Here is a 23,816-nt window from a genome sequence, read left to right as displayed (position 1 = left end):
CATTATCTGCATCCTGTAAAAGTCTATTTTTATCTCGGCCTCCCAAATTGCAGCTTTTTGTCCGGTACTGATGTGCACTCTGGCCACCGGCCAGCTGTCTACATGTCTGTCTGAATACCTAATTGAGAGCACGGTTACACATAAGTATCGGAAGCATTAGCCTCTCGGGCGCTCCGGTGGCGTAGTGGTAAAGTAGCTGCCCAGCAGCAGGGAGTCTAGGTGATTTGAGATCCACCACAGTGCGTCCGGCTGAGGTCTTCAATGTTTTTCAGGCCAAAGACCTCTTAGCTGAGAGAGAGATGAAGCAGGGAACCCCCCACTACATATTGTATAAAATTGTGTCTTCATCATAGATTTCAATTTGTTATTCATGTCATATTAAAGGTCATAAATTCCACTGTGACAGTCCGTTCTGAAATTGCCACTACATTTTATGAAATATTTTAAGTTCCTTGTAAATGTGCCTTAAATGTTTGAACGATGGGCAGGAATAAAAATGGCCTTTCATCAACTTACCGTATTAGTATAAATCTCATGTTAATTGTGTTACAGATATCCACGTGTGCCTGCCCAGCCAGTTCAAGTGCTCCCACCCCAGCCGCTGCATCCCGGGCATCTTCCGCTGCAATGGACAGGATAACTGCGGAGAAGGAGAGGATGAGAAGGACTGCCGTGAGTTAACAACACTCCTGTTGTCTTGTCTGTGGCCATAGCACTCTTCTACTTCTCCTCTTTTGCCGTTACAAACACATTTCCGTGTTTTGAAGTCGGTATGTTCTGGTCGGTTGGTTTAGAGCTATCAGTGATTTTCTTTTTGACTGTTTTTGTGCTCTTACGCTCCGTAGCCGAGGTGACATGTGCGCCCACGCAGTTCCAGTGTGCCATCACCAAGCGCTGCATTCCCCGCGTGTGGGTGTGTGACCGCGACAACGACTGTGTGGATGGATCGGATGAACCCGCCAACTGCAGTACGACATCCTTACTTCCAGCTCTGAATTCCTTTTTTTGGCTCATTGATCTTAGCTCCTTTGTTGTGTCCCCCAACCCCGTCCACAACCGACACCCTCTGTCTCTGTCTGCAGCCCAGATGACGTGCGGCGTGGACGAGTTCCGCTGTAAAGACTCCGGGCGCTGCATCCCGGCTCGCTGGAAGTGCGACGGCGAGGACGACTGTGGTGACTCCTCTGACGAGCCCAAAGAGGAGTGTGGTGAGTGTCTGAGAGTCCTGCATGACCAGATAGTTCACAAGCCTTTTTACGTGACATGAGGTATACCTTGACATAATAATAATAATAATACATTTTATTTATAAGGCGCCTTTCAGGGCACTCAAGGTCGCCGTACAGGTTAAAACACAGTACAAGAACACAGTTAAAAGCAGACATGGGTTAAACCTTTTTTTATGCTGTTGCGGTGACTTATAAATTAACAACATTCCACTTAATGAAAATAACTGGACATGTTCTGCCGTTTTGGGACAGCTGAGCGAACCTGTGAGCCTTACCAGTTCAGATGCAAGAACAACCGCTGCGTGCCGGGCCGATGGCAGTGCGACTATGACAACGACTGTGGGGACAACTCCGATGAAGACAAGTGTGGTAGGTCTCGCTGCCGCCACTGGAAAGACGCCCTTATCCTAGTACACTCTGGAACGACACCCTTATCCTAGTACGCATCTGGAACGACGCCCTTATCCTAGTACACATCTGCTATCTCATCCTCTCCACAGTAACTGCAGTCAACGCGCTCATGCTTTCTCTTCGTTCTAATAAACACATACAGTAGGCACCTAAAACCGCTCGGTTTTATGCATACTGTACTCCACGTAAATTCACCCGTCAGTGCTAAGTACTAACCTCGTGAGCTTCACACTCGATCGATCACGTTGTTGTTGTTGTCTCACGAGAACATTTCCTGTCATTTCACTGTCATTTTTCTGATGCATCTCACCTCATCTGATGTTTGTTTCATTTCATCCTCTCCCCCGTTGGCATGAGCCAGAGGTAGGTCTCAACAGTGCTACGTGTGATCCCCGACCCCCCCCCCCCCCCCCACTCCTGTGTGTCCATAAAGCCTCATTTGTACTATTGGTTGCGTGCCGGTGCTGCTTACTAAAGATTGCAGACGTACAAGCTAGTGTTGATTTTGACAGAAGATTTAGTTTTAGTTATAGTCCTTTGAATAATCTAGTTTTAGTTATATTTTAGTCTTCTGAAATGTTGTTGTGTTGGTCCAGTCTAGTCCACTAAATATCATAAGGTTTTAGTCGATGATTAGTTGTTCCGTTTATTTTGACGACAAAAATATATTTCGGCGGGCCTTGATGGCGTCTTAAAGGCTGATTTTACACCTGGTTGCATGCAGAAAACAGCCGTTCTGCTATTTTCAGTATGCAACCAAGCATAAAATGAGCATTGTTTTTATTTGTATATAAAATATATTTAGACATAGTTTTAGTCATCATAGCTTAGTTTCTATTTAGTTTTCGTCAGTGAAAAAAGGTAGTCGTCTAGTCGAGAAATCGAAATCAACAGCGAAATCAACACAAAGCTCACAACGTATGTCTGCTATCTTCAGAGAGAAACACGGCACACAACCAAGAATAAATAAGGCCATCTTGTGATTGTTGTTGTGTCTCGTCTCCATCAAGGTGCCACTAGACACCTATTCTCCCTCAGACTGTGAGAGGTTGCAAGCAAGGCTCCTAAAACATTGCCTGTGTCCAAATATCACTCATTGGTGCAGTGGTGGAAAGTAACTAAGTACTTTTACTCAAGTACTTTACTCACGTAACATTTTGAAGTACTTTTTTTACTTTAGTATTTCCATATTTTATATGGAAATACATCACAAATTCCTCTTTTTTTTTTTTACTTTTTAGGCCACTACAATTACTTGACTAACTTTTGTTACTAGTAACTTTGCAGATTTAGAATTAGATTCTGGCATTTGAAAATAGGCAATCTACACATCGCATCACAATGTGTCGCGTTACATTGCAGTATTATTGATACTATTATTGGTACTTTAAGTGAAACGTGCGAGTACTTTTTCCACCACTGACACAACTGTGGTATTTTTACTACTTTTACTCGAGTCAAAATTCAGAGTAAGTGTTCTTGCTCCACTGCAGTGTTGCAGCCAGGGTCATTTACATCCCATTATGAAGTCTTCCATGTCCATGGAGGAGCTCCTCTCTTCTGACCTCCCATTGTCCTTCCTTCCATGTGTATAATTCCACCCCTCCCCCCCCCCTTCTCCCAGCCCTTGTGATGAGTCTTGTGGTTGGTTATCAAGGTTAGAATATCATTGGTTTGGAGTGTGTATACTGTTCACATTGTCACATGGGGTTTCCTTTCCCCTACCCCTCCTCTGCAGTGCCGCGGCAGTGCTCCGAGAGCGAGTTCGCCTGTACCAACGGCCGCTGCATCGCTGGCCGCTGGAAGTGCGACGGCGACCACGACTGTGCGGACGGGTCTGACGAGGTACCGTAATGATGACGTGGTCATTTTTTGTTTTGTTTTTCATTTTGAGGACCCCCCCTATCTTACGCAGTAAAATCATCACCAGTGTTCGTTTAATTCATTAAGACCGGAGACCTGGCCGAGTGGCCGGTTCTACAAATGCCTTCTAAATCAGTTGTTCTTTTTTTGTGCCAAGCAGCACCCTCCAATTCATATTATATATTATGTTCGCGGACCCACGTCTGAAAATGTTTTGTGCCAGCCCAGGGATCCCCAGAAGAGATTTGTGTTAAAATTGTCCAAAATAGCAGATGTACAAGTTTGCAACGTGGCAACAAAGTGTTGCGTTGTTAGCTTGTAGGTCTGTGGTACAGTGAGACATTAAGGCTAAAAGGATGACTCACATTCCATTGTGGTATATTAAATTCATCAACGGAGCATGAACAATTAGCACAATAATACACGTCATCAACAAATACAAACACTATTATATCTGTCGGGTGGAAACCTCATTATGTCCAACACTGTTACTTTTCAGGAACATCAAAAGAAGCAGATCTACAAGCTCAAAACACTTCGCTTAGCACTGCGTTTCTAGCTTGTAGATCTGATACTTTGGATGCTTTTGCGTGGCTCTGTAGTATGTTCAACGAAGAAAAAAACCACATATACTGTACTGTATAAAAAAAAAACACAAAATATGGAGATAAAAGGTTTATGCCCGACAGAACAATAATTGTGATTATGCCAAAATTATTGCGAATAGTAATTGGATAATTGTGACTGCCCTAATGTTGAGTGATTGATTTGACAACTTGTGTGTGTGTGTGTGTGTGTGTGTGTGTGTGTGTGTGTGTGTGTGTGTGTGTGTGTGTGTGTGTGTGTGTGTGTGTGTGTGTGTGTGTGTGTGTGTGTGTGTGTGTGTGTGTGTGTGTGTGGATGCGCAGCACGGCTGTGATCTGAAGTGTGACAACGACCAGTTCCAGTGTAAGAACGGACACTGCATCCCCATAAGGTGGCGCTGTGACGCCGATGCTGACTGCATGGACGGCAGTGACGAGGAGAAATGTGGAAGCTCCGGTTAGTGTGTGTGTTTGTGTTTTCAGTCTACAGTACACCAAGTGCTATATCTTGCGTATATTACTCCAGAAACTTATTTGCCATTTTTTTTTTTTTTTTTACTATTTTGAAAGAACATTAAAATAGTTCAAATAGCCGATCTAGAGTACAAGCTCACATTCGGTAAACCAATATTCTCCAGCGCTTGCTCCAAGCACGCTGGCTGGGCCAGGCTAGGTGCGCCCAAGATAGGGCCACCAATCGGGCCTGAATGAATATGCATGTTTCTATAATTAAATCTATTAAATAATTATACATTTATTTTAATTAAATGCATGTTTCTATAATTAATGATAATTAATTAACGATTTAACCGTGCATGGTTAATGTCATGATTGTGTGTTTAAGAGATTGTAATCGTAAAAGAAATTATATGGGGGGTGGGGGTATGCAAAGAACAAAGAAGTTGACACAAAAACAACCACCTCTGTGTCTCAGCTGGGCGACACTGCCCCCTGGATGAGTTCCAGTGTAACAACACCCTGTGCAAGCCCCTGGCCTGGAAGTGTGATGGAGAGGATGACTGTGGAGACAACTCTGATGAGAACCCTGATGAGTGCAGTGAGTATGCACGCACGCACACACGCCTCTGGACCCCGATCAGCCCGATGTGAGAGCCACAATCTACCAATGCTTTTAAAAATGGACTCAAAACATAACCTTTTTAACAAAGCTTATTCTAAGGTTTTTTAATTTGTTTTTTAATCCACTCTTTTCCCCAAGAGTGCCATTTGTTAAAAAAAAATAAAGAAAATCTTAAATATAATCTATTATTAATATTATTAACCCATTAAGACCTGAGGGCGATTATACAAATGTATAGTTCTACATCTGGTAACCTGGTGGTTTCCTGTAGGGAGGTTCCAGTGCCCCCCCACCAGGGCGTTCCGCTGTCTAAACGACCGTGTGTGCCTCCAGCTGACCAAGCGCTGTGACGGCCTCAACCACTGCGGCGACAACACCGACGAGCTGGACTGCCGTAAGTCACTTTAACTTTGATTTGTGTGTATTTGGTCGGGTCTACAAGCTGACGACACATCGCGACGTTATTAACTATGTAATTAACTATTATTTGTTAATTTAAATGGGTATTTGAAATGGTCAAACTGCCAATAGAATACTTGTTTTAATAGAAGCATCTTCCATAAACATGAATGGTCTCATAAAAGTCATAAAAACTGTTTTTAAAGCGTCACACTGCGATTTCTTCAACTGTATGTACTGTAGAACAGCAGCAAGCAACCTCTGTTTATGATAATACAGTACTTACATTACATTTTCAGTCATGAGATTTTATTTTGCTTTATTCCATGGTGTGTGTGTGTGTGTGTGTGTGTGTGTGTGTGTGTGTGTGTGTGTGTGTGTGTGTGTGTGTGTGTGTGTGGGTGCGTGTGTGTGTGTGTGTGTGTGTGTGCGCAGAAGCCCCCACACCCATGCCCACCTGTGAGAAGGATGAGTTCCAGTGTGCCAACGGCAGGTGCATCAGCTCTACGCTGCGCTGCAACTTCTTCAACGACTGCGAGGACGACGGCTCTGACGAGATCAGCTGCAAGACAGGTGACCCCCCCCCCCCCCCCTCCCCCCACTGTCCCCAGGGATTAAAGTTCTCAGTCGCCACGACTGATTTCAGTCATTTGGATTCCATAGAAGTCAGCATGTCTTCTATAGAAGTGAGTCCTGCACCAAAAATAGGCTATTAGATAGATAGCCTATTTTCGGTTATTAGTTATTTCAGTCTTCAAAAGAGATATTTCAGAATCGAAATCGTTAACGCCTCAATCTGCAATTTCTGGTTAGCTGTATGGCTACCAAAACATCATAATTTTACATATTGTGTTACTGTAAGTGTGTATGACACATGGCGCCTTACACACTGTTTGCTAAATGACATATTAGGACTTGGCCTAGCAACATTTTTCAGTCATGAGATTTTATTTTGCTTTAGTCAATGTGTCCCCAGTTGTTTTTACTTTCATGTAAGAAATGACTTCATGACGTTTACAAGTGTTTGGTCTTTCATTGGACAGCGGTGAAGGCTTGGTAATCACGTACAGCTCAACTGCATTCTTCCTCCAAATCTCTAATCTGAATTTGTGTGAATTTGAAATGTGTCAGCTTGAAATTCTGGTTCAGAAGGTTGCACACACGTCCACAAATCTGGCGGGTGCTGGATAACAAAAACAATCACTAAAGAAGAAGAAATAAATCCACACAACTTCTTCTACAGTACGCTCCCATAAAACATTACAACGGAAGTCCTGTGTGGTGGTAGCCTTGCATAGCTAGCTAACTAATATATCACTGCGTGGATATTAGTCTTGCCCTCTCAGTGTTAGATTTTTTTCCGCCCCATATTTGAATACTGGGACTGGTTGGTAAAAGCCTGGTTCCAGACGAAGTCCTCCCACAATTGAGAGGGGCCAGACTTGCAAAGGCAGATAAAGGCTGGCTACGTGAGGCTAGTGTGGTGGAGTACAATGCACCCCATGAACACCACACGGGTCAAAACATGTACTAATGTGTGTCATGGCTCCATGGCTGTTTGTTGTGTTTTGTTTCCAGACACCAGGCTGAACGACTGCAGGAGCAACAGGACGCAGTGTGGTGACGGGGACGAGGCTCATTGTGTCACCAAAGGCACCGACTCCTTCTGCTCCTGCAAACCAGGCTTCCACAAGACCGGACACCGCACCTGCGGAGGTACGCCACTAGGACAGTGGTTCTCAACCTTTTCGCCTGACGGGGGAGTTTCCCCGGTTGGACGTAGCACGTGGAAGGAACACGTTATTCCAACCAGTTCCTTTCCCCTCCATCAGACGACCCGGCTGGCCAGGGGGAGAGAGTTTAGAGAGCTATGTCTGGTTTGGTAGAAAGTAGGACCAGTAAAAAAGGACAAAATTAATGAAGCAGGAAACAAATGCATGCCTGACGATGAATTGTTGTTGGTAAACAAACCAATGGTCTTTCTTGGGTTTAGCAAACCTGTGCTTTTTTCAACAAACTAATAAAGTAATTTATCAGAATGGTGAAAGTGACGAAACAGGACAGAGAGATGGTCTTCTCACAGCCTTGGGTCTGATTTGTCTTCTCCTGTCTTCCCCCGCATCTCTCTCTCAGATAAGAATGAGTGTCAGCAGTTCGGAGTGTGTTCCCATGTCTGCAACAACACAAAGGGCTCGTACAAGTGCAGCTGTCTCAAATACTTCACCAGGATCAATGACACCTGCAAGGCAGACAGTGAGCACCCACAACTACTTTCTAATTCTGTCTATGGGCGCGCAGCGGTTAATCAGTTATTTAACAAATATATTTTAATGAAATAAATTAATAATTTTGCTGTTTTTTCTATTGTAACGCAAAACTATTGATATAACTATAACTATAAAGTAGGGTTAAAATGACAAATCAATTTATTTGATTTAAAATTCTTGATATATATAAAAGCAATGCAAAAACAAAAACCATGCTTCAAGATTATTAGTTTAATCATAAAAATGTATCAATAGAATAATTGCTGAGAAAATAATCACTAGTTTAAGCCCTAATTTTGTCTAAATTCCCATTGCTTAGTTGTCAATGACAACAAAGTTGTCATTTTAAAGTGAGTCGCGCATCATCACTCCACAACTATCACCGTTTCTTCCGTCTCCAGGCCTGAACAGCAGCCGACAGGTTCTCTACATCGCCGACGACAACGAGATCCGCAGCCTAGACCCGGGAATGCCCAACTGGCGCTACGAGCAGACGTTCCAGGGCGATGCCAACGTGCGCATCGATGCCATGGATCTGCACGTCAAGACCAACCGCATCTTCTGGACCAACTGGCACACAGGCCGCATCTCCTCCTACGAGCTGCCGGGGTCGGGGGCGTCCTCCTCTTCCTCCTCCTCTTCTTCCTCTGGCACCTCGTCCAACTCTCACCGCGACCGGCGGCAGAGTGAAGGCAGGGTCACCAACCTGCAGGTGAGGCTCCACAGACAGCAGTGCAATGCGCTGCAACTCTCCCTAAGCTTATATCAGCTGTGTTTAGGTTTGTGACACCAAGTATAAATCAGGCATAATCCGATTTGGATGTGGCCATGTGGCTTTTAAAGTTAATCCCTACAGTAATAATAGTTTTTGGCCACTCAGTAGGTGTGTTCCCGCATAACTTCCAGTTATGATGATGATGATGTCATGCTGATACCCTCTATGAATAGTTATTTTAAGATCTATTTGAATTGGTCAAACTAGCAATAAAATACACGTTCAGTAGCATCTTACATCCAAACTCTAATGGCCTGTGATTTCTTCAGCAGGTTGGCTGTACAATATGTAGGAACATATGTTAACTTTACAACGACGATACCGAAACATCATCATATTTATAATAAACCTGACTCACATGCCTTCCCTCTTTGTTTCTCAGATTCCAGAGTTGAAGATGCCTCGTGGCATTGCAGTGGACTGGGTCGCTAATAACCTCTACTGGACGGACTCTGGCCGAGACGTCATCGAAGTGGCTCAGATGTCGGGGCAGAACCGCAAGACCCTCATCTCTGGCATGATTGACGAGCCGTACGCCATCGTAGTGGACCCTCAGAGAGGGTAATTAAGATGAATGAGTTTAAATGTATTGTGATAATTCTAGCAGTCTAATGCCACACGCCTACGGTGTGTGTGTACGTACCCAGTACATGTGTCTTACTCAAGGGTAGAGCAGCAGAATAGCAACTGTGCAGCAAGAAGATTAAAAACCTTCTGCATCATTCATGTTTCATGACAGTTGGCTAATGAAAGTGTGTGTGTGTGTGTGTGTGTGTGTGTGTGTGTGTGTGTGTGTGTGTGTGTGTGTGTGTGTGTGTGTGCGCGCGCATTCAGAACCATGTACTGGGCGGACTGGGGGAACCATCCTAAGATAGAGACTGCTGCGATGGACGGCACACTGAGACAGACTCTGGTCCATGAAAACATCCAGTGGCCCACAGGTCAGTGCTGAATGATGAACACACACACATTTTGGCCTGTTGATATCGAAACAAATACAACAACATACTGTACTGTACAGTCATACATATTATGACTGTACATAATATTGTATTGCTGAGTTTCCACAAAAGGTTTGTGCATTAGTAATATTGATAATTGAAGTGTTCAACTAGTATTTTGGATGCTATGCAGTTTGGTACAATGGTAAACTAGTGCATTGTGGTCCCAGAGATAAAACTCTTTCCTAAACAGTGGGTCGGGACCCATTTGTGGGTCACGGACACATTTTTATGGGTCCCTTTATCTTTTTTGTTTCCCACATTTCGTTTTTTTTTTATAATTCTTTTTTCAAAACATTTTCAAAAAACATTCTCCCAAAAAGCTTTGGTCCTTTTGGTACAAACGTCTAATTTCTCTTTTGGAGTCTCGAGCTAAAAACTTTGGGAAGCACTGTTTAAATGTAGTGCATGTCAAACTGTGTGTCCTTGAAATGAAAGGGGTTTCTAACAGGTTGACACTTTGCCTCCACAGGTCTGGCGGTGGACTATTTCAACGAGCGCCTGTACTGGGCAGATGCTAAACTGTCAGTCATCGGCTCGGTGCGTCTGGATGGCTCTGACCCTGTCATCGCCGTGACTGGCCTCAAAAACAGTTGAGTTCATTCAACAATGTGAAGGACTCTCATGTTTTACTTAAAAGTAGAAGTCTCGTATTCAAAATGTACCTGCATCAAAATATAGTTAAAGTACTATTGTGCAGATAAAGTATTTAAAAAATCTTTTGAAATGTGTCACATTACGAGCTTGGTTAATGTAGTGGTTAATGTACTGTATGTGTTAATAATTTTAATCTACAAAGTAAACCAGTAACTAAAGTGTTCATATAATGGTAGTGGAGTAGAAGTATGGAACATTGTAAATACTCAAAATTGTATTTAAAGTACCTGGTTAATTTACACTACTGTCTGTATCAGAAAGAAAGTCAATGCATGGGAAATGTTTGGACCTTTTCATGAACTCTGTTTCTTCCTCTGCTTCCAGACCTGCTGCATCCCTTCAGCATAGACATCTTTGAGGACTACATCTACGGCGTGACGTACATCAACAACGTCGTCTTCCGCGTCAACAAGTTCGGCAAGGGCTCCATGGAGAACCTGACGACTGGCATCAACCACGCCACGGATATAGTGCTCTACCACCGCTACAAGCAGCCAGAGAGTGAGTGTTTTTTTTTTTAAATATATATATTTTTTTTATCCCACGATTTTGTAACCCATTTTTCACCCCTGTGTCAATCATCTAATGTGATCCTGGGCTCTACACACCCTCCACCAAGGGAGAGTGTTCATTTATAGTGAATCTATTCTACGACATGGTAACGCCCCGCCTGCCTCTGATTGTTTTGTGTTTTATCGACTGAAAAAGAAAAAGAAGAAAAACAACACTAATGGGTTAATGCTTCAGAGCTATAAAGAGAAGCACTGCTTTATCTCATGTGTCTGTGTGGTTATAATGCTTCAGAGCTATAAAGAAGGTTGAGAAGCACTGCTTTATCTCATGTGTCTGTGTGGTTCTGCTTTATCTCATGTGTGTGTGGTTCTCTTGTTCTCAGTGACCAACCCATGTGACAGGAAGAAGTGTGAGTGGCTGTGTCTGCTCAGTCCCAGCGGACCGGTCTGCACCTGTCCCAACAACCATGTGGCCGACAACGGCACCTGTGTGGAGAGACCTGTCCCCACGCAGTCCCCATTCTGTAAGTGCACGCATGCACACGCACACACACAAACACATACACACAAACAAACACCTGTCCCCTCGCAGTACCCGTTCTGTAAGCGCACGCACACACACACACACACAGGTCCCCCCACACTATACCCGTTCAGTAAGTACACGTGCACGCGCACTAACGCACACACACACACACACATACACAAACACCGGTCCCCACACAGTACCCATTCTTTAAGCACGTGCACACAAATACAGTATATACTGTATACACACAAATTACACCTGTGGTGCAAATACTGCGCACGTGTGTAACCTTATCTATCGTATCTTGGGGCAAATGCTCTTATAAACCTAGTCTACACACTGATAAAACATGTGTTGTCAGTCTGCCACTGTAAACATATTTTATTACAAGCAACACTTTGTTATCACACCTTTGAAGATATCGGTCACACACACGTTTGGCGTTTTTGCACAATAAATGGTAACCAAGAAGCTTCCGTAACCTGACACTTTCCACAGCCCCTGGAGTTATTTTTTCCATTATAACAGTGGTCATAAGGCATACAAGAACACTGGCCCCAAAACACCCCACACACACACACACACACACACAGCACCGCTCAGTTAGCACAGGTGAGATTTCTTTGGACCTCATCATTGACCTCATCATTGACCTCATTGTGTGCTCTCTCTCTCTCTAGCGCCCCCGTCAGGGGCCTGCATCATGCAGTGTCTGAACGGCGGCAGCTGCTTCCTGAACGCGCGGCAGCAGGCCAAGTGTCGCTGCCAGCCCAGCTACAGTGGAGAGCGCTGTGAGACCAACAACTGTAGAGACTACTGCAAGAACGGAGGCACCTGCACCGCCTCCCATACAGGTGAGGTGACTCACACACAGCACAGCACAGCCTTCTGACACTGAGGGCTCCCATACAGGTGAGGTGACTCACACACAGCACAGCACAGCCTTCTGACACTGAGGGCTCCCATACAGGTGAGGTGACTCACACACAGCACAGCACAGCCTTCTGACACTGAGGGCTCCCATACAGGTGAGGTGACTCACACACAGCACAGCACAGCACAGCCTTCTGACACTGAGGGCGCCTTCGCACATATGCGTGCCAAGAAGCGGCAAGAAGACGCGTAGTCCTGGCGTCTCTTCCTGGTATTTAAACAGCTGGTGGATGGAAATGACGCTCGCACACAGCTTCAACTTGCAGCATTGGCAAACATTTCAGTTATTCTTTTGTCATTTCAGCGTCATTTCCATCCATCAGCTGTTTAAAAACTCTGAAGAGACGCCTGGGCTAGGCGTTTCTTGTGGCTTACACACAGTGCAGCAGTTAATCTAACTACCGGTACTTGATCTAGTTCACTAGTTCTCAAACAGTGGCTCAGGGACCCAAGGTTGGGCCACGGACCAATTGTTATGGGTCCCTTTATTTGTTTTGTTTCTTACATTTTGTTTTGAATTATTACTATTTCAAAATATTAAAAGAAAACGTTCCCAAATAAAGCTAAAAATGTCATGAATTAAAAACAAAATTCAATTATTTGTTTCAGTAATTTCATGAAGAAATTAACGAAAGATCTAAGAAATTCCATAAATTAGGAAACAAATGTGTAAAAAGTAGTGAAAATAGCTTTGTAGATCTGCTATTTTCAGTAGTTTGGGTACCGGGGAGACGGCATACTGCAAGGTCATTGTGATGCGACACGTTTTGAATAACTATTATTTACTTATTATTTGATTATTTGATTAATCGAAAAAGTAATCAATGCTAAGGAAATAATCGATAGTTGCAGCCCTATAATCTATGGCTGCCTGCAGTGCCTAAAATCATCTTTGTTCTAATATGCAACGGGTAAACGTACTGTAGTTTCCATCAGCCCTCTGAAAATGTCACATCTAAAACAGCATCTACTGTATCAGCACTTGAGTACTTGATGTGAGCTGCCGCAAACCTCAATTATTTAATATCATCTGATTGTACATACAAGTTGATCACTGCGCTTAATGCGACTCCACAGCTATGATTGCTCCCAGGGCAGCCTGCGTGGATTTGTCTATACGTTTAATCACATTCATTTTTAGCTGCCATTATCCATGAGATTGCTTCTTAAATCCAAGACGTTCCATCTGTCTTCTAGGCAATCCAACCTGCCGTTGCCTGCAGGGCTTCACAGGACCCAACTGTAACCTCCAGACCTGTCAGGACTACTGCACCAACGGAGGGAACTGTTCGGTCAACGTGGGCAACCAGCCCACATGCAGCTGCCCGTCAGAGTACCAGGGAGACCAGTGCCAGTATAGTAAGTGCTTCCCAGACTCTTCTCAGAGACACTTTTGGTCATTCGTTTGCATGTTTTTGTTACCTTTTTTTGTTGACCACGATGTTAAAAATGTAATTTAGATGGCATGTTATTTAGACAGATGACAGGTTCATTGTTTACCTAGTATCCTAATCGTATCAATGTAGATTTTTTTTGTTAATATTATATAGTTTAGACTGAGACTCGGTTCTTGGTTTAACTGGGATCCTAGTTGACTGAGGCACTACACTGTCTCTCTGCATTTGATGCATGCATTTACCTTTCTTATTGTAAAGTCGCTCTGGATCTGCTAAATGTCTAACTTGTTCTAACTGTTCTACAAGTGTCAGGTGTCGCAAAGATACAGCCTCTAGCTGGCCACTTATTTTGAATTTAATTTCAGTGCTGCTAACACAACCTACAGGACTAATATATCTCTAAATCTCCCTAGGTAAATGTGAAGGGTTCTGTCTGAACGGTGGGGCCTGCCTACAGACCTCCAACGGTACCAAACTGTGTCAGTGTCCAAATCAGTACCATGGCCTGCAGTGTGAGCTGGACAAATGTCAGTACTGTGGAAGCGGCAAGTGTTTGACCTCACCCCTGAAGGTCTCATGCAGGTAAAAAGAAAACCCATGGTCAATATTGGACCTTTGGAGTACCAATATCAACTTTTACATTATCCAGAATTTAGGAAGTGTCAGGTTATGTCATCATAACTGTCAGGTGGAAACCTCATATTTCCAGAACTGTTACTTTTCAGGTTTCAAATATAAAGATACTTTTGTGTAGATAGATAGTAATTTAGGGTGTGTGTGTGTGTGTGTGTGTGTGTCTGTGTCTGTGTCTGTGTCTGTGTGTGTGTCTGTGCGTGCGTGTCTATAGCTGTCCTAATGGTCAGACCCAGCCCAGCTGCTTCACCTGTTTGGACTTCTGCACCAATGGACAATGTTCTGTTGACACCCGAACACTGCTGCCTCAGTGCAAGTAAGATACTATTCACTGTACTTGTGGAAGGAAATGTAAACATTTTAGAACTGCATTGAAAATGTCCTGGAAAGCAGACGAATCTGCCACAAGGTCTGGCGCTCTTTGGTTTTGAATTACATTTCGCTCACCCCAGAGTTGTGGGTGACTAATCGGAGACCACCATTCAAAGTGGGACATGTTTTGCTGTGACTTGGGAAATTATATTAGCCCTTGGGAAATGATATCAGCCTGGCCATAATGGCCCATAAACAGCCGATCTACAAGCTTTTTACGGTACATGGCGGGTTTTTTTTTGTTGTTCTCACAAGTACTGTATACAAGCACACACACAATTTTACTTGTGTTTGTGTCTTTCTTCCACTCTCAGAATTATATTTGACTCCTATTTTTTTATTTTTACCCTTGCTGTATCTTTACAGTACTGTACTTCTCTTACTCTGTACCTGTACTGCTGTGCTTTCTCTTGCAGATATTATGATTTTATTTATTGTATAAAACGTGTGTTTGCCCTCAGGTGTCCTGTGGGATGGACGGGGTATCGATGTGCCGTCACGGCGGCGGCCGGTGTCTCTCCTGACAGCGCTGGAAGTAAGTGACCCTGAAACACTGCTCTCCACTGAGGTGGACACGTACTCACAATGTTTACTTAAGTAAAAATATCAATATAGAAATTACAAATAAAAGTCAAAAATGTACTTTGTAATGTACTCTTTATGCAGAATGTCCCGTTTCAAGTTTTCAAATGTATACAAATCTTTTGAAAATAGCTGATCTACAAGCTCACAATCGGCTATTTTCAAATGGCCGAAATGTATATAGGGCTGAAGTGGTTAATGTGCAATAACAGTCCAGTTTTCAAATAATTGTAGTGGAGTAACTTTTGCCTCTAATGTAGTGGAGTAGAAGTAAAAGCATTGAAAATTTGAAATACTCAACAAGTAAAGTACAAATACCTCAAAATGTCACTTAAGTACATGTACAGTACTTGGTTGCTTTGTGTACACTGGACTTTAATGGTTGATGTGTTCCTCTCAGGCAGCGCCAACGTAGTCATCCCTGTGCTCTTGCTGCTGTTACTGGCGCTGCTGGTGGTGGGCGCCATCTTGTGGTACAAGAGGAGAATGCGCGGGTAAGTCTCCAAGCTGGCCCTTCAAGCTCTTCTCTTTAATGCATCTGTTCTTCCCACCTAACTAACTATCTAGACACCTAAACTAACTAACTATCTAAACACCTAACTAACTATCTAGCGTCTCTCTTTTTGTTCCCTCTTCTCTTTCATCTCCTGCGGATAACCGTCTCTCTCCCGTCTCCCAGGTCTTTGAGGCCGGGAAAATCTCGTTCTCAACACACGCGGTAACTTCACAGGGTTACATAATTCACCCCTTTTCCCCTATTATGACCCTTAACCCCCCCCCCTCCTCTCCCGCCCCCTCAATGTCCAATTAGATTGGCCATAATGCTGCCAGTCCAGCTCTCCATTCTGTTGGTTCAGTGTAGAATCTGTCTTTGTCCTTGCCTGCCATCTCCTGTTTGTCTCCCTCCACCCGACGATGCAGGGATCTATTGAACTGAAATAGATTTGCTGGCGATGCGAGATCTAATCCTCTCCATACCAGTCCCCTGTGTGTGTATTTATGAATTCTAGATCTACACTGTTAAAACCCTCAGTGTTCATTAATAGGCCTGTCACAATTATTACATACAGTTTTTAGTTTTTTTGCATAATCGTCAATCGTTTCCATGTTGAAATAATGTCCATACTTGTTTCAATAATAGCCAAACTACAGTAGCAGATCAACTATTGCCGCTAGAAATGTACTTGTATGTTTAAGTTATTTGCCATATCTGCCCTGCCCGATGATGGTCTGACCGACCGAAACGTTGCTACTTAACAGTTTAGATGCTGTGCCCGAGATAACGAGATTAATTTACCATTGTTCAGGACGCCATGCCCGAGATACCGAGATTTGATTTATTGTGGTTAATCTAGGAAAATAAATTATATAATTAGCATGTTTTATCATTTTTAGCTAACGAGTCACGACCGATCGTGTCCATGTAAAAACGGCCAAAATCCCCATGTGCACGCCGTCTTTATTTGCATTATGGCTCATAATGCGTTCATAATGTGCTCATCTTCGGGGCTTGATTGGAGCTTAATTTGACTTAGATATGACAATCTTTGATCGGACGGAAAACGTGAACTGGCCGACTTTTACATCCGGCAACACGCTAAGTTGCTAACTCTGTCACTTCTCGACCGTTTCGGACGTGGGAAGGCTCGCTGGAGCCGGGCTGCCCCCCTGGGGGTCTGGATGTTGCGGGGACCCCCCCGGGGACCCCCACACGGTGCCGGATCCGGCCCGTCTCCCTGGGCACGTTCCTTGGGTGTCTCGATGGTCTCGATTTTCCTACTTTTCCAGGTCATTTATCCGACACAACTGTCCCTCATAGGTGTGCAATAAGGACATTTTCCTTCATATCTGCCCTGTGATTAGGAAGCCTAAAAGGCAAACAGAAATACTAATTGTAACGTTCCAATGTTCAACGCAAGAAAACCCACAATTAAATCGTTAATCACAATCATTTTTTATTAAATTTGTAATCGTGACAGCCCTATTCATTAACATTTACGAATGCACAAAATGAACAGTCAGGAGTCCACTGTGTACCCGATGCTTACTATACATCATGTGCTTGCATAGAAGGAGAGAAAAATATAACTGTGTATATCTGTGAGTATTACTGTTTAAATGTGCTTGCAAAACAGTGAAACAATCCAGCATTCTCCCAGTAGACATGCTGCCGTATTCTTGCTGGGAGTGATCAAATGACCTTTTAGAGGAAAGCTCATTTGACTACCTTGATATATTTCGTGTTGTGTTTCCTACTGTATGTATGTATGTATGCTGTACGTATTGTTGGTTGAAGTTGTGGGTTTGTATCGGATTTCGGTCCCCTGCACATCGCTTCATCCTAGGTTTCTCTCTCGGCAAGCAGTTTGTGCTCTTGTGTGTGCGCGTGTGTCCTCATTAAACAGCAGTGAGCCTTTCTGAAAGCTCTAAGCTCTTGTGTGTGCGTGTGTGTCCTCATTAAACAGCAGTGAGCCTTTCTGAAAGCTCTAACATAGTAAACGTGTGTCCTCATTAAACAGCAGTGAGCCTTTCTGAAAGCTCTAACATAGTAAACGTGTGTCCTCATTAAACAGCAGTGAGCCTTTCTGAAAGCTCTAACGTGTGTCCTCATTAAACAGCAGTGAGCCTTTCTGAAAGCTCTAACCCAGTACACGTATCCACAGTGCGAAGGGCTTCCAGCACCACCGGATGACCAACGGAGCCATGAACGTAGAGATCGGGAACCCGGCGTATAAGATCTATGAAGGCGAGCCAGACGATGACGCCGGCGAGCTCCTGGACTCGGACTTTGCATTGGACCCAGACAAGGTCAGTGGCGGAAGAACACATACTCAAATGTTTTACTGAAGTAAAAGTATCAATACTGCAATATAGAAATACTCTATATTCCGAAAAGTGGGGGAGGGTAAGAAAAATGTAAATAGAAAAATTAGATTTTCGACGACACAATATTTAGTATAGTATGTAATTTTTCCAAAACTGAATATTTCAACGCTTGATTTAAGCACTTTCTAAAATCGAGAGTCGAGACCCACACCATTCGATTCGGCGTGCTCTGAATAGTGTGCAGGTAATTAAAAAAAATCATGAAAATCATGCTTTTTGATGAAATATAGTATGCTGTTTTTCATGATTTTCCAAAACTGAATATTTAAACGCATGAATTAACCACATTCTAAAGGTCGGAAATAATCAAGACCTACACCATTCGATTTGGCGTGCTCATGTGTGTGTGTGTGTGCGGGGGGAGAATAAAATAAAAAGATAAAAACCATGAAAAACTACATAATATAGTATGTCGTTGAAAAGCATGATTTTTGTCATTATTATTTTTTTCCTACCCCTATTTTCCGACCTGTTCCGTCCTTCGCCCTTTTGACTCACCGTATAATTTTCCGTTGCAGCCCACCAACTTCACCAACCCTGTGTATGCCACACTATACATGGGCGCCCACAACAGCCGCAATTCCCTGGCCAGCACGGATGAAAAGAAGGAACTGCTCTCCCAGGGAGACGAGGACATGAGTGACCCGCTGGCATAGAGCCCGGCATGGACTGAACTCTGCCAACCCTGCCCTGCCCAGCCCAGCCCCGCGCTGGACCAACAAACTCATCTTATGCCTTTTACCAATCGAAAAGAAAAAGCAACAAAACGAGAAAAAAAAGCAAGAACACTGTATAAAATGTAAAAAATGAAGGACTACTTTTTTATGTGATTGCAGTATTATATTTTGTTCTTTGAGAAAAACGAAAACAAATCCTCTGGCAAGAAAAAGGAACCATTTTATAGACATTTATTCAGTTCTTTCATTTTTAATTTCTGTTCACCTCCTCCTCACGACCTTCCCCTCCCCCCTCTCACCCATATAGCCACTACCTCTTTCAGTTAGAGAGATTCAAGACGGCAGTGGAACAATTTTAATTTTTTATTTTTGTATGAATACGGGGGTGGGGAGAGTTAAAAAAAAAAAAAAGAAAAAAAAAAAGAACATTGTTCCATACCAGAAAACATTTCCAAGTTTTTGTTTGTTTGTTTGAAAGATGTTTGGAGCAGAAAGAGGAAGGCAGCGAGAGTGGAGTGGGTGCTTCCTAGATGCTGTGTGTGTATGTGCGTGCGTGCTTGCTGCTGGGGGGTCTTCTCCGGGAGGACCAAGGCTGGGAGGCCTGTGAGGAGAACTTTGTTAAACTGCACACGTGCACACGAGGGAACTCCATCAGCATTGCAGATAATGTCCTTCCTGTCGTCTCAAAAGAACTACGTTAAAAGTGATTGTCTTTTTTTTCTCCTCCTTGCACAGACTAAAGTTATATATATATATTTGCATATATATAAACCTATTAACAAAGTGTCTTGAAAATATACCCAGGAAAAAACACACATCAGTAACAAATAGCAGTCTGTAGTAGTTCTTTTTTTTGTGTTTGTTTTTGTCGGTGTAAATTTGACATGTTTTTGTGTCAACAACGAATGAGTCGATGGCAGTATGCGTGTGTGTGTGTCGGACGAGGAGGATGATTGTAAAATAAATGAAATAAAAGCCCACATTCCAGGATGAAGAGACTGGGATGGAAATCCGTGGCCTTTGGTTTGCTGCAGGACACTCTGGATGGAGCAGAACTTTCGAGAAAACGACACAACCTCTGTGAATTTCCTGGTCGTCACTGAAACCATCTACTTACTAACGGTGGTTCTCAAACTTATTTTTTTCAAGGACACCCGTAATAACTCTTGAGATGGAAATGGAACCAAAATGGACCTGTAAGGGTCTTTCTGGTTCCCATTTGTACATTCTCAGAGTTACAGAACCCGGCCATTTGGAACCCCCTCAAGGTACCCTGAGAGGGGGTCCCTGGACCCCCAACTTTGAGAACCACTGACTTACTACTACAAACGATTAGCTGAGAACGATCCCATCTAGCTTTTTGTCTCATCTTTTGATTGTAAATGTATTTTCAGGAAAAGAAAAAAAAAAGGCAAGGGAACCCATTCCATGGTACGTATTAATGTGGGGGGGGGGGGGGGGGGGGGGGGGGGGCGGGGGGGGGGGGCGGTTAAACTTTTTGTTTTATTGGATGTAACTTCATGCTCATGTGGGTTGATGCTCATTTTTAAGTGCATTCCTAGGAGGCGGGGACTGACTGACTGATTGGCCTCCTGATAAAAAGCATTCCTTTGTTCATTCCTTTGCCTTGCTGCTGCTAACGCTAGCCGTCATGTCTATCTGTCCAGCCTGTTCCAGTTTGCAAAGTGTTAAATCTCGGTCTTAAAAGCACTGCTCGCCATGCTGCATTTTTTTTTTACACTGCGATATCAGCCATATTGTTTGTCATATCAAACTGCATGTGACTCCCACCCTAGGACAACAGCCTGCTGTCACCCCTCAACAACAGTATTCTTCACGTTCTTGTTTTAATTGTTTTTTTTAGTTTTTTTTTATTCCTGCTCTGTTGCATTTTCCAGTTGTTCCATTTTAACATTTAGAACAATCTTTTTTTTTTTCATTTCGAGAGATTCCCTGGCAGTCAAAAACAAAACAGGAAAAACCCCACATTAATTATTGTGGATTGGTTTGTTTTGTTCTGATTTTATTTCTTTTTGATATAAGAAAAATTAAATTGATTTTTATAGTAGAAATGCATGGTGGCTCTGACCTTCATTTGGAGAGAAAGATGAGTGACAGAATGACGCATAGTTCTTGATGGAGTATGTTGGCAACAAGTATCGCATAATTCAGAAATAAAACCTGAACATGTAGAAATCGTTTGAATGTCCTACCTTTTGCTTTACCAACAATCTATGCCCGGTAACTGCTTTCATTCATTCATTCCATTCACTTCTGTGCTCAAATGACAGGCTTTGGTATTTTTTTCAATCATAATTTTTTATTTTTATTATTAAATGGGGAATGTCATCTTTCAGATAAACAATATAATGGGTCAACTTTTTTTTTGTTTTTACACAAAAAAGGGACTTTTCTTCAATCCATTGATTCATGAGAAATGTCCACTTTAAGAGTAGTGTGTCATACTACAATAGGAAGACAAATTAAGTAGTGTAATTGTGGTCGGTCCCTTTACTGGAAATGGCATGTTGTAACACACCAACTACCTGTATAAGTCTCACCTCTGATTTAAGGGCCATCTGCACAAGGCACTAACTATACAGTAACTATATCGTTTCACCTCTGTCGTCTAGTGGTGAGGATTCTCCCATCCCCTTGAGTTTAGTTGATTTTTAAAACGACATCTTTATAGTTTTAGTGCCTGGTGTGTAACCTACACTTGGTTGCACAGTGCACACCGGTGATGTTGTTGGCCGAAAATGGCCAATCTACAAGCTTGCGACACATGACATCGTGACATGTTGCGAGCTTGTAGATCTGCCAACCAAGTCTAAATCGGGCATCAGGGTGAACAACCATTGTGCTTACTCAATGGCTATTATGATGGAATGAATCGTCTTGATATGCAAAAAAGCAAAGAAAGCTTAAAACATCATGATTAGAACTCAACAACACAATGAAAAATCTCCTTCATCCACCACCAACACAAACAAAAACATTTAAACTTCCTCTGACCCCTGAAACAGCAGTCTGTACGGGATCATCTTCATATCATTTGTCACTTCTCACTTCCTAAGTGTCACCACGATGCCTTGTTTATACTGTGTGGTGCGGTCGTTCCGTGTTGCTCGCCAAAAGTATTTCATTTTGAATGTATTTTTAGCCAATTGTGTTGTTATCCCAATTCCAGAAATTCCCACATAGTTGCGTAGCCTAGTAATTCATGGTTTGACGATAATAAACAAAAATATTTTTTTATGGTTTTCAACATACTATAGTAGCCTATGTCATTTTTCACTGCTGTCCCCTGTTGGTCGGTCTTCTACAGGCTCACCCAAACATATCAGTTGAGAAAATAATTTATTTTTGGCAAGCAACGCAGTCGCACCACAAAGTATAAGTGAGCTATAAGTGACAGAAAGCGTTGTCAAGGTATATAACATTCATACACGCCAAGGTTTTCCAGTAACTCCTGGAACGAGGTGAATAAAACCTTCCGACTTTCCTGTCTGTCAGTGGCTTGGAATGGGCTTCAGTACATTAGCTTTGACAAGGGGTAACAGAGAGGTAAATTGAAAATCATAACATCCAATTGAAATCTGAATCCCACTAGCCCTTTAGCTACTGTTTGCCTTTAAAGCTGTGAACGGAATTTTCAAAACTGCATATTTCTTTCTTCTTTTTTTTCCTTTTCATATATATTTTTTTTACTGCATTTTAAGGTTAATGTTATACAAATAAAAATACAATCTGACACATGATATACATTATGGCTGAGTCACAGGAAATAATACTGTCTACACAAAAGGCACTTCCTTAGCAAAATATAAGTAAAGTTTGATTTGGCTTGTTGGTCCAGAGGAACAAGAAAATCAAAAAGGCAATTTCTTTCCAGATATACAAGATTGAAAACAGCTCCCCCCGCAAAAAAGAAGTAGTTGTCAGTGTTAAGTCTTTGCTCAATGTGTTTGGAAGACTTGGCTTAATCTCCAGTTCGGGGGGAAAAAGTTCCTGAAATGTCTCATCATAATATTGAGTCCTCTGTTTTCTTTGGAGGGAGGATTTGTGAGTGCAAACCACAGTCTCTTCGAAGCAGAAATCCCAGCAGCTAGAGTTAGACTGGGAGGCAGCCGAGAAAATGCTAAGTTCTGCTTATTGGAATTGCATAGTCTGAGAAAATTGAAGGTCTCTAGGGCTTGAGATCTGCATGTTGGCAGGCACTTTGTGAGTACAAGCACTGTCCTTCCTTGGTTCCAGGCCAAAGTCCACACCTCGCCTCACCTGCATGTAGTCATTGTTTGACTGGTCTCCTCCTCCAATGCTAATGACACACCATAAACATGGTCTAGTGTGCTTGTGTGTGTTTTTTCTAACCAGTTTGTGTTTGCAGTGAGGGAGTAGAGTAGCACGTAGTGCTGGAAAAGGATCTCCATAAATAAATAAATACCCAGATGAAACAAGGGCCATTGTCTGCATTGTTTAGTTTTTCTTTTCTCCTGTCCCCTTTCTTTCAGTCTTTGCCATCTGCAGCCTGCCTCAGTCAGGCTTGAGCGGGGGCCATCAGGACACAGGGAAGAGGGTTATAAACGGGGAAAGGGGGAATAAGTGGTTTAGGGTCTCTTCCAACCACATCGGAGTAGCGCGTCAGCTCGCAGGAAAGGCTGGTTTCGGAGATCTATGAGTGGGGGAGTGGAGAGAGGGGTGAGAGACAAGGGCAAGGGAACACACAGGTTAGAAAGCTCGGCTTTAGACCCGAGCAGGTCTTACGTACCGTTATGCTCTGTTGCAATGCTAGGAAAATTGGCAATAATTTGTTCATATCACAGTATTCTTTGTTAACTGTGATTTTACTTTTCAAATAAGGACATAGGTAATATACATCAGTGAATGATGTGCTCCCATAACCTTGCATTTCCAAATAGTGACAGTTATAAGAGGCAACATTTAAATAAGGAATTGCAAGGCTTTAGGAGTTTTGTTTCTACATTCCTGTTACACAAATAATGTAGAGATGAAAGAATAATAGTA

The 23,816-nt window shown here is 42.9% G+C and overlaps 2 protein-coding genes across 6 annotated transcripts in view; one reads left to right on the top strand and one right to left on the bottom strand.

The window, feature by feature from the left end:
* The window catches only part of LOC310861655 (low-density lipoprotein receptor-related protein 1-like), a 168,760-nt gene extending 149,460 nt beyond the window's left edge, over positions 1-19,300 (top strand). The window contains exons 65-89 of the mRNA XM_083769200.1: positions 553-672; positions 846-968; positions 1,083-1,208; positions 1,482-1,598; positions 3,379-3,485; positions 4,412-4,544; positions 5,022-5,144; positions 5,440-5,562; positions 6,003-6,140; positions 7,146-7,283; positions 7,701-7,820; positions 8,236-8,546; positions 8,992-9,170; positions 9,444-9,550; positions 10,083-10,202; positions 10,592-10,768; positions 11,163-11,303; positions 11,989-12,162; positions 13,439-13,600; positions 14,052-14,220; positions 14,486-14,587; positions 15,105-15,178; positions 15,626-15,719; positions 17,889-18,033; positions 18,630-19,300. Coding sequence (XP_083625326.1) covers positions 553-672; positions 846-968; positions 1,083-1,208; positions 1,482-1,598; positions 3,379-3,485; positions 4,412-4,544; positions 5,022-5,144; positions 5,440-5,562; positions 6,003-6,140; positions 7,146-7,283; positions 7,701-7,820; positions 8,236-8,546; positions 8,992-9,170; positions 9,444-9,550; positions 10,083-10,202; positions 10,592-10,768; positions 11,163-11,303; positions 11,989-12,162; positions 13,439-13,600; positions 14,052-14,220; positions 14,486-14,587; positions 15,105-15,178; positions 15,626-15,719; positions 17,889-18,033; positions 18,630-18,767 — 3,461 coding nt within the window. The 3' untranslated portion in view covers positions 18,768-19,300. The remainder of the gene's footprint in view (positions 1-552; positions 673-845; positions 969-1,082; positions 1,209-1,481; positions 1,599-3,378; positions 3,486-4,411; positions 4,545-5,021; positions 5,145-5,439; positions 5,563-6,002; positions 6,141-7,145; positions 7,284-7,700; positions 7,821-8,235; positions 8,547-8,991; positions 9,171-9,443; positions 9,551-10,082; positions 10,203-10,591; positions 10,769-11,162; positions 11,304-11,988; positions 12,163-13,438; positions 13,601-14,051; positions 14,221-14,485; positions 14,588-15,104; positions 15,179-15,625; positions 15,720-17,888; positions 18,034-18,629) is intronic.
* Positions 19,301-20,274: 974 nt separating this feature from the next.
* The window catches only part of fmnl3 (formin-like 3), an 81,234-nt gene continuing 77,692 nt past the window's right edge, over positions 20,275-23,816 (bottom strand). For all 5 annotated transcript variants that reach the window (XM_083768249.1, XM_083768252.1, XM_083768251.1 and 2 more), the window contains one exon: positions 20,275-23,463. Coding sequence is in view for 1 of the 5 variants with exons in the window: in XM_083768251.1 (XP_083624377.1) it covers positions 23,399-23,463 (65 nt within the window). In the remaining 4 variants the exon portion in view is untranslated. The remainder of the gene's footprint in view (positions 23,464-23,816) is intronic.

Source organism: Protomyctophum parallelum (genome assembly GCF_964188405.1).
Source record: "Protomyctophum parallelum genome assembly, chromosome: 7".
Taxonomy (NCBI): Eukaryota; Metazoa; Chordata; class Actinopteri; order Myctophiformes; family Myctophidae; genus Protomyctophum; species Protomyctophum parallelum.
Note: the sequence above shows the minus strand (reverse complement) of the source record. Positions and strands in the feature narration are given on the sequence as shown.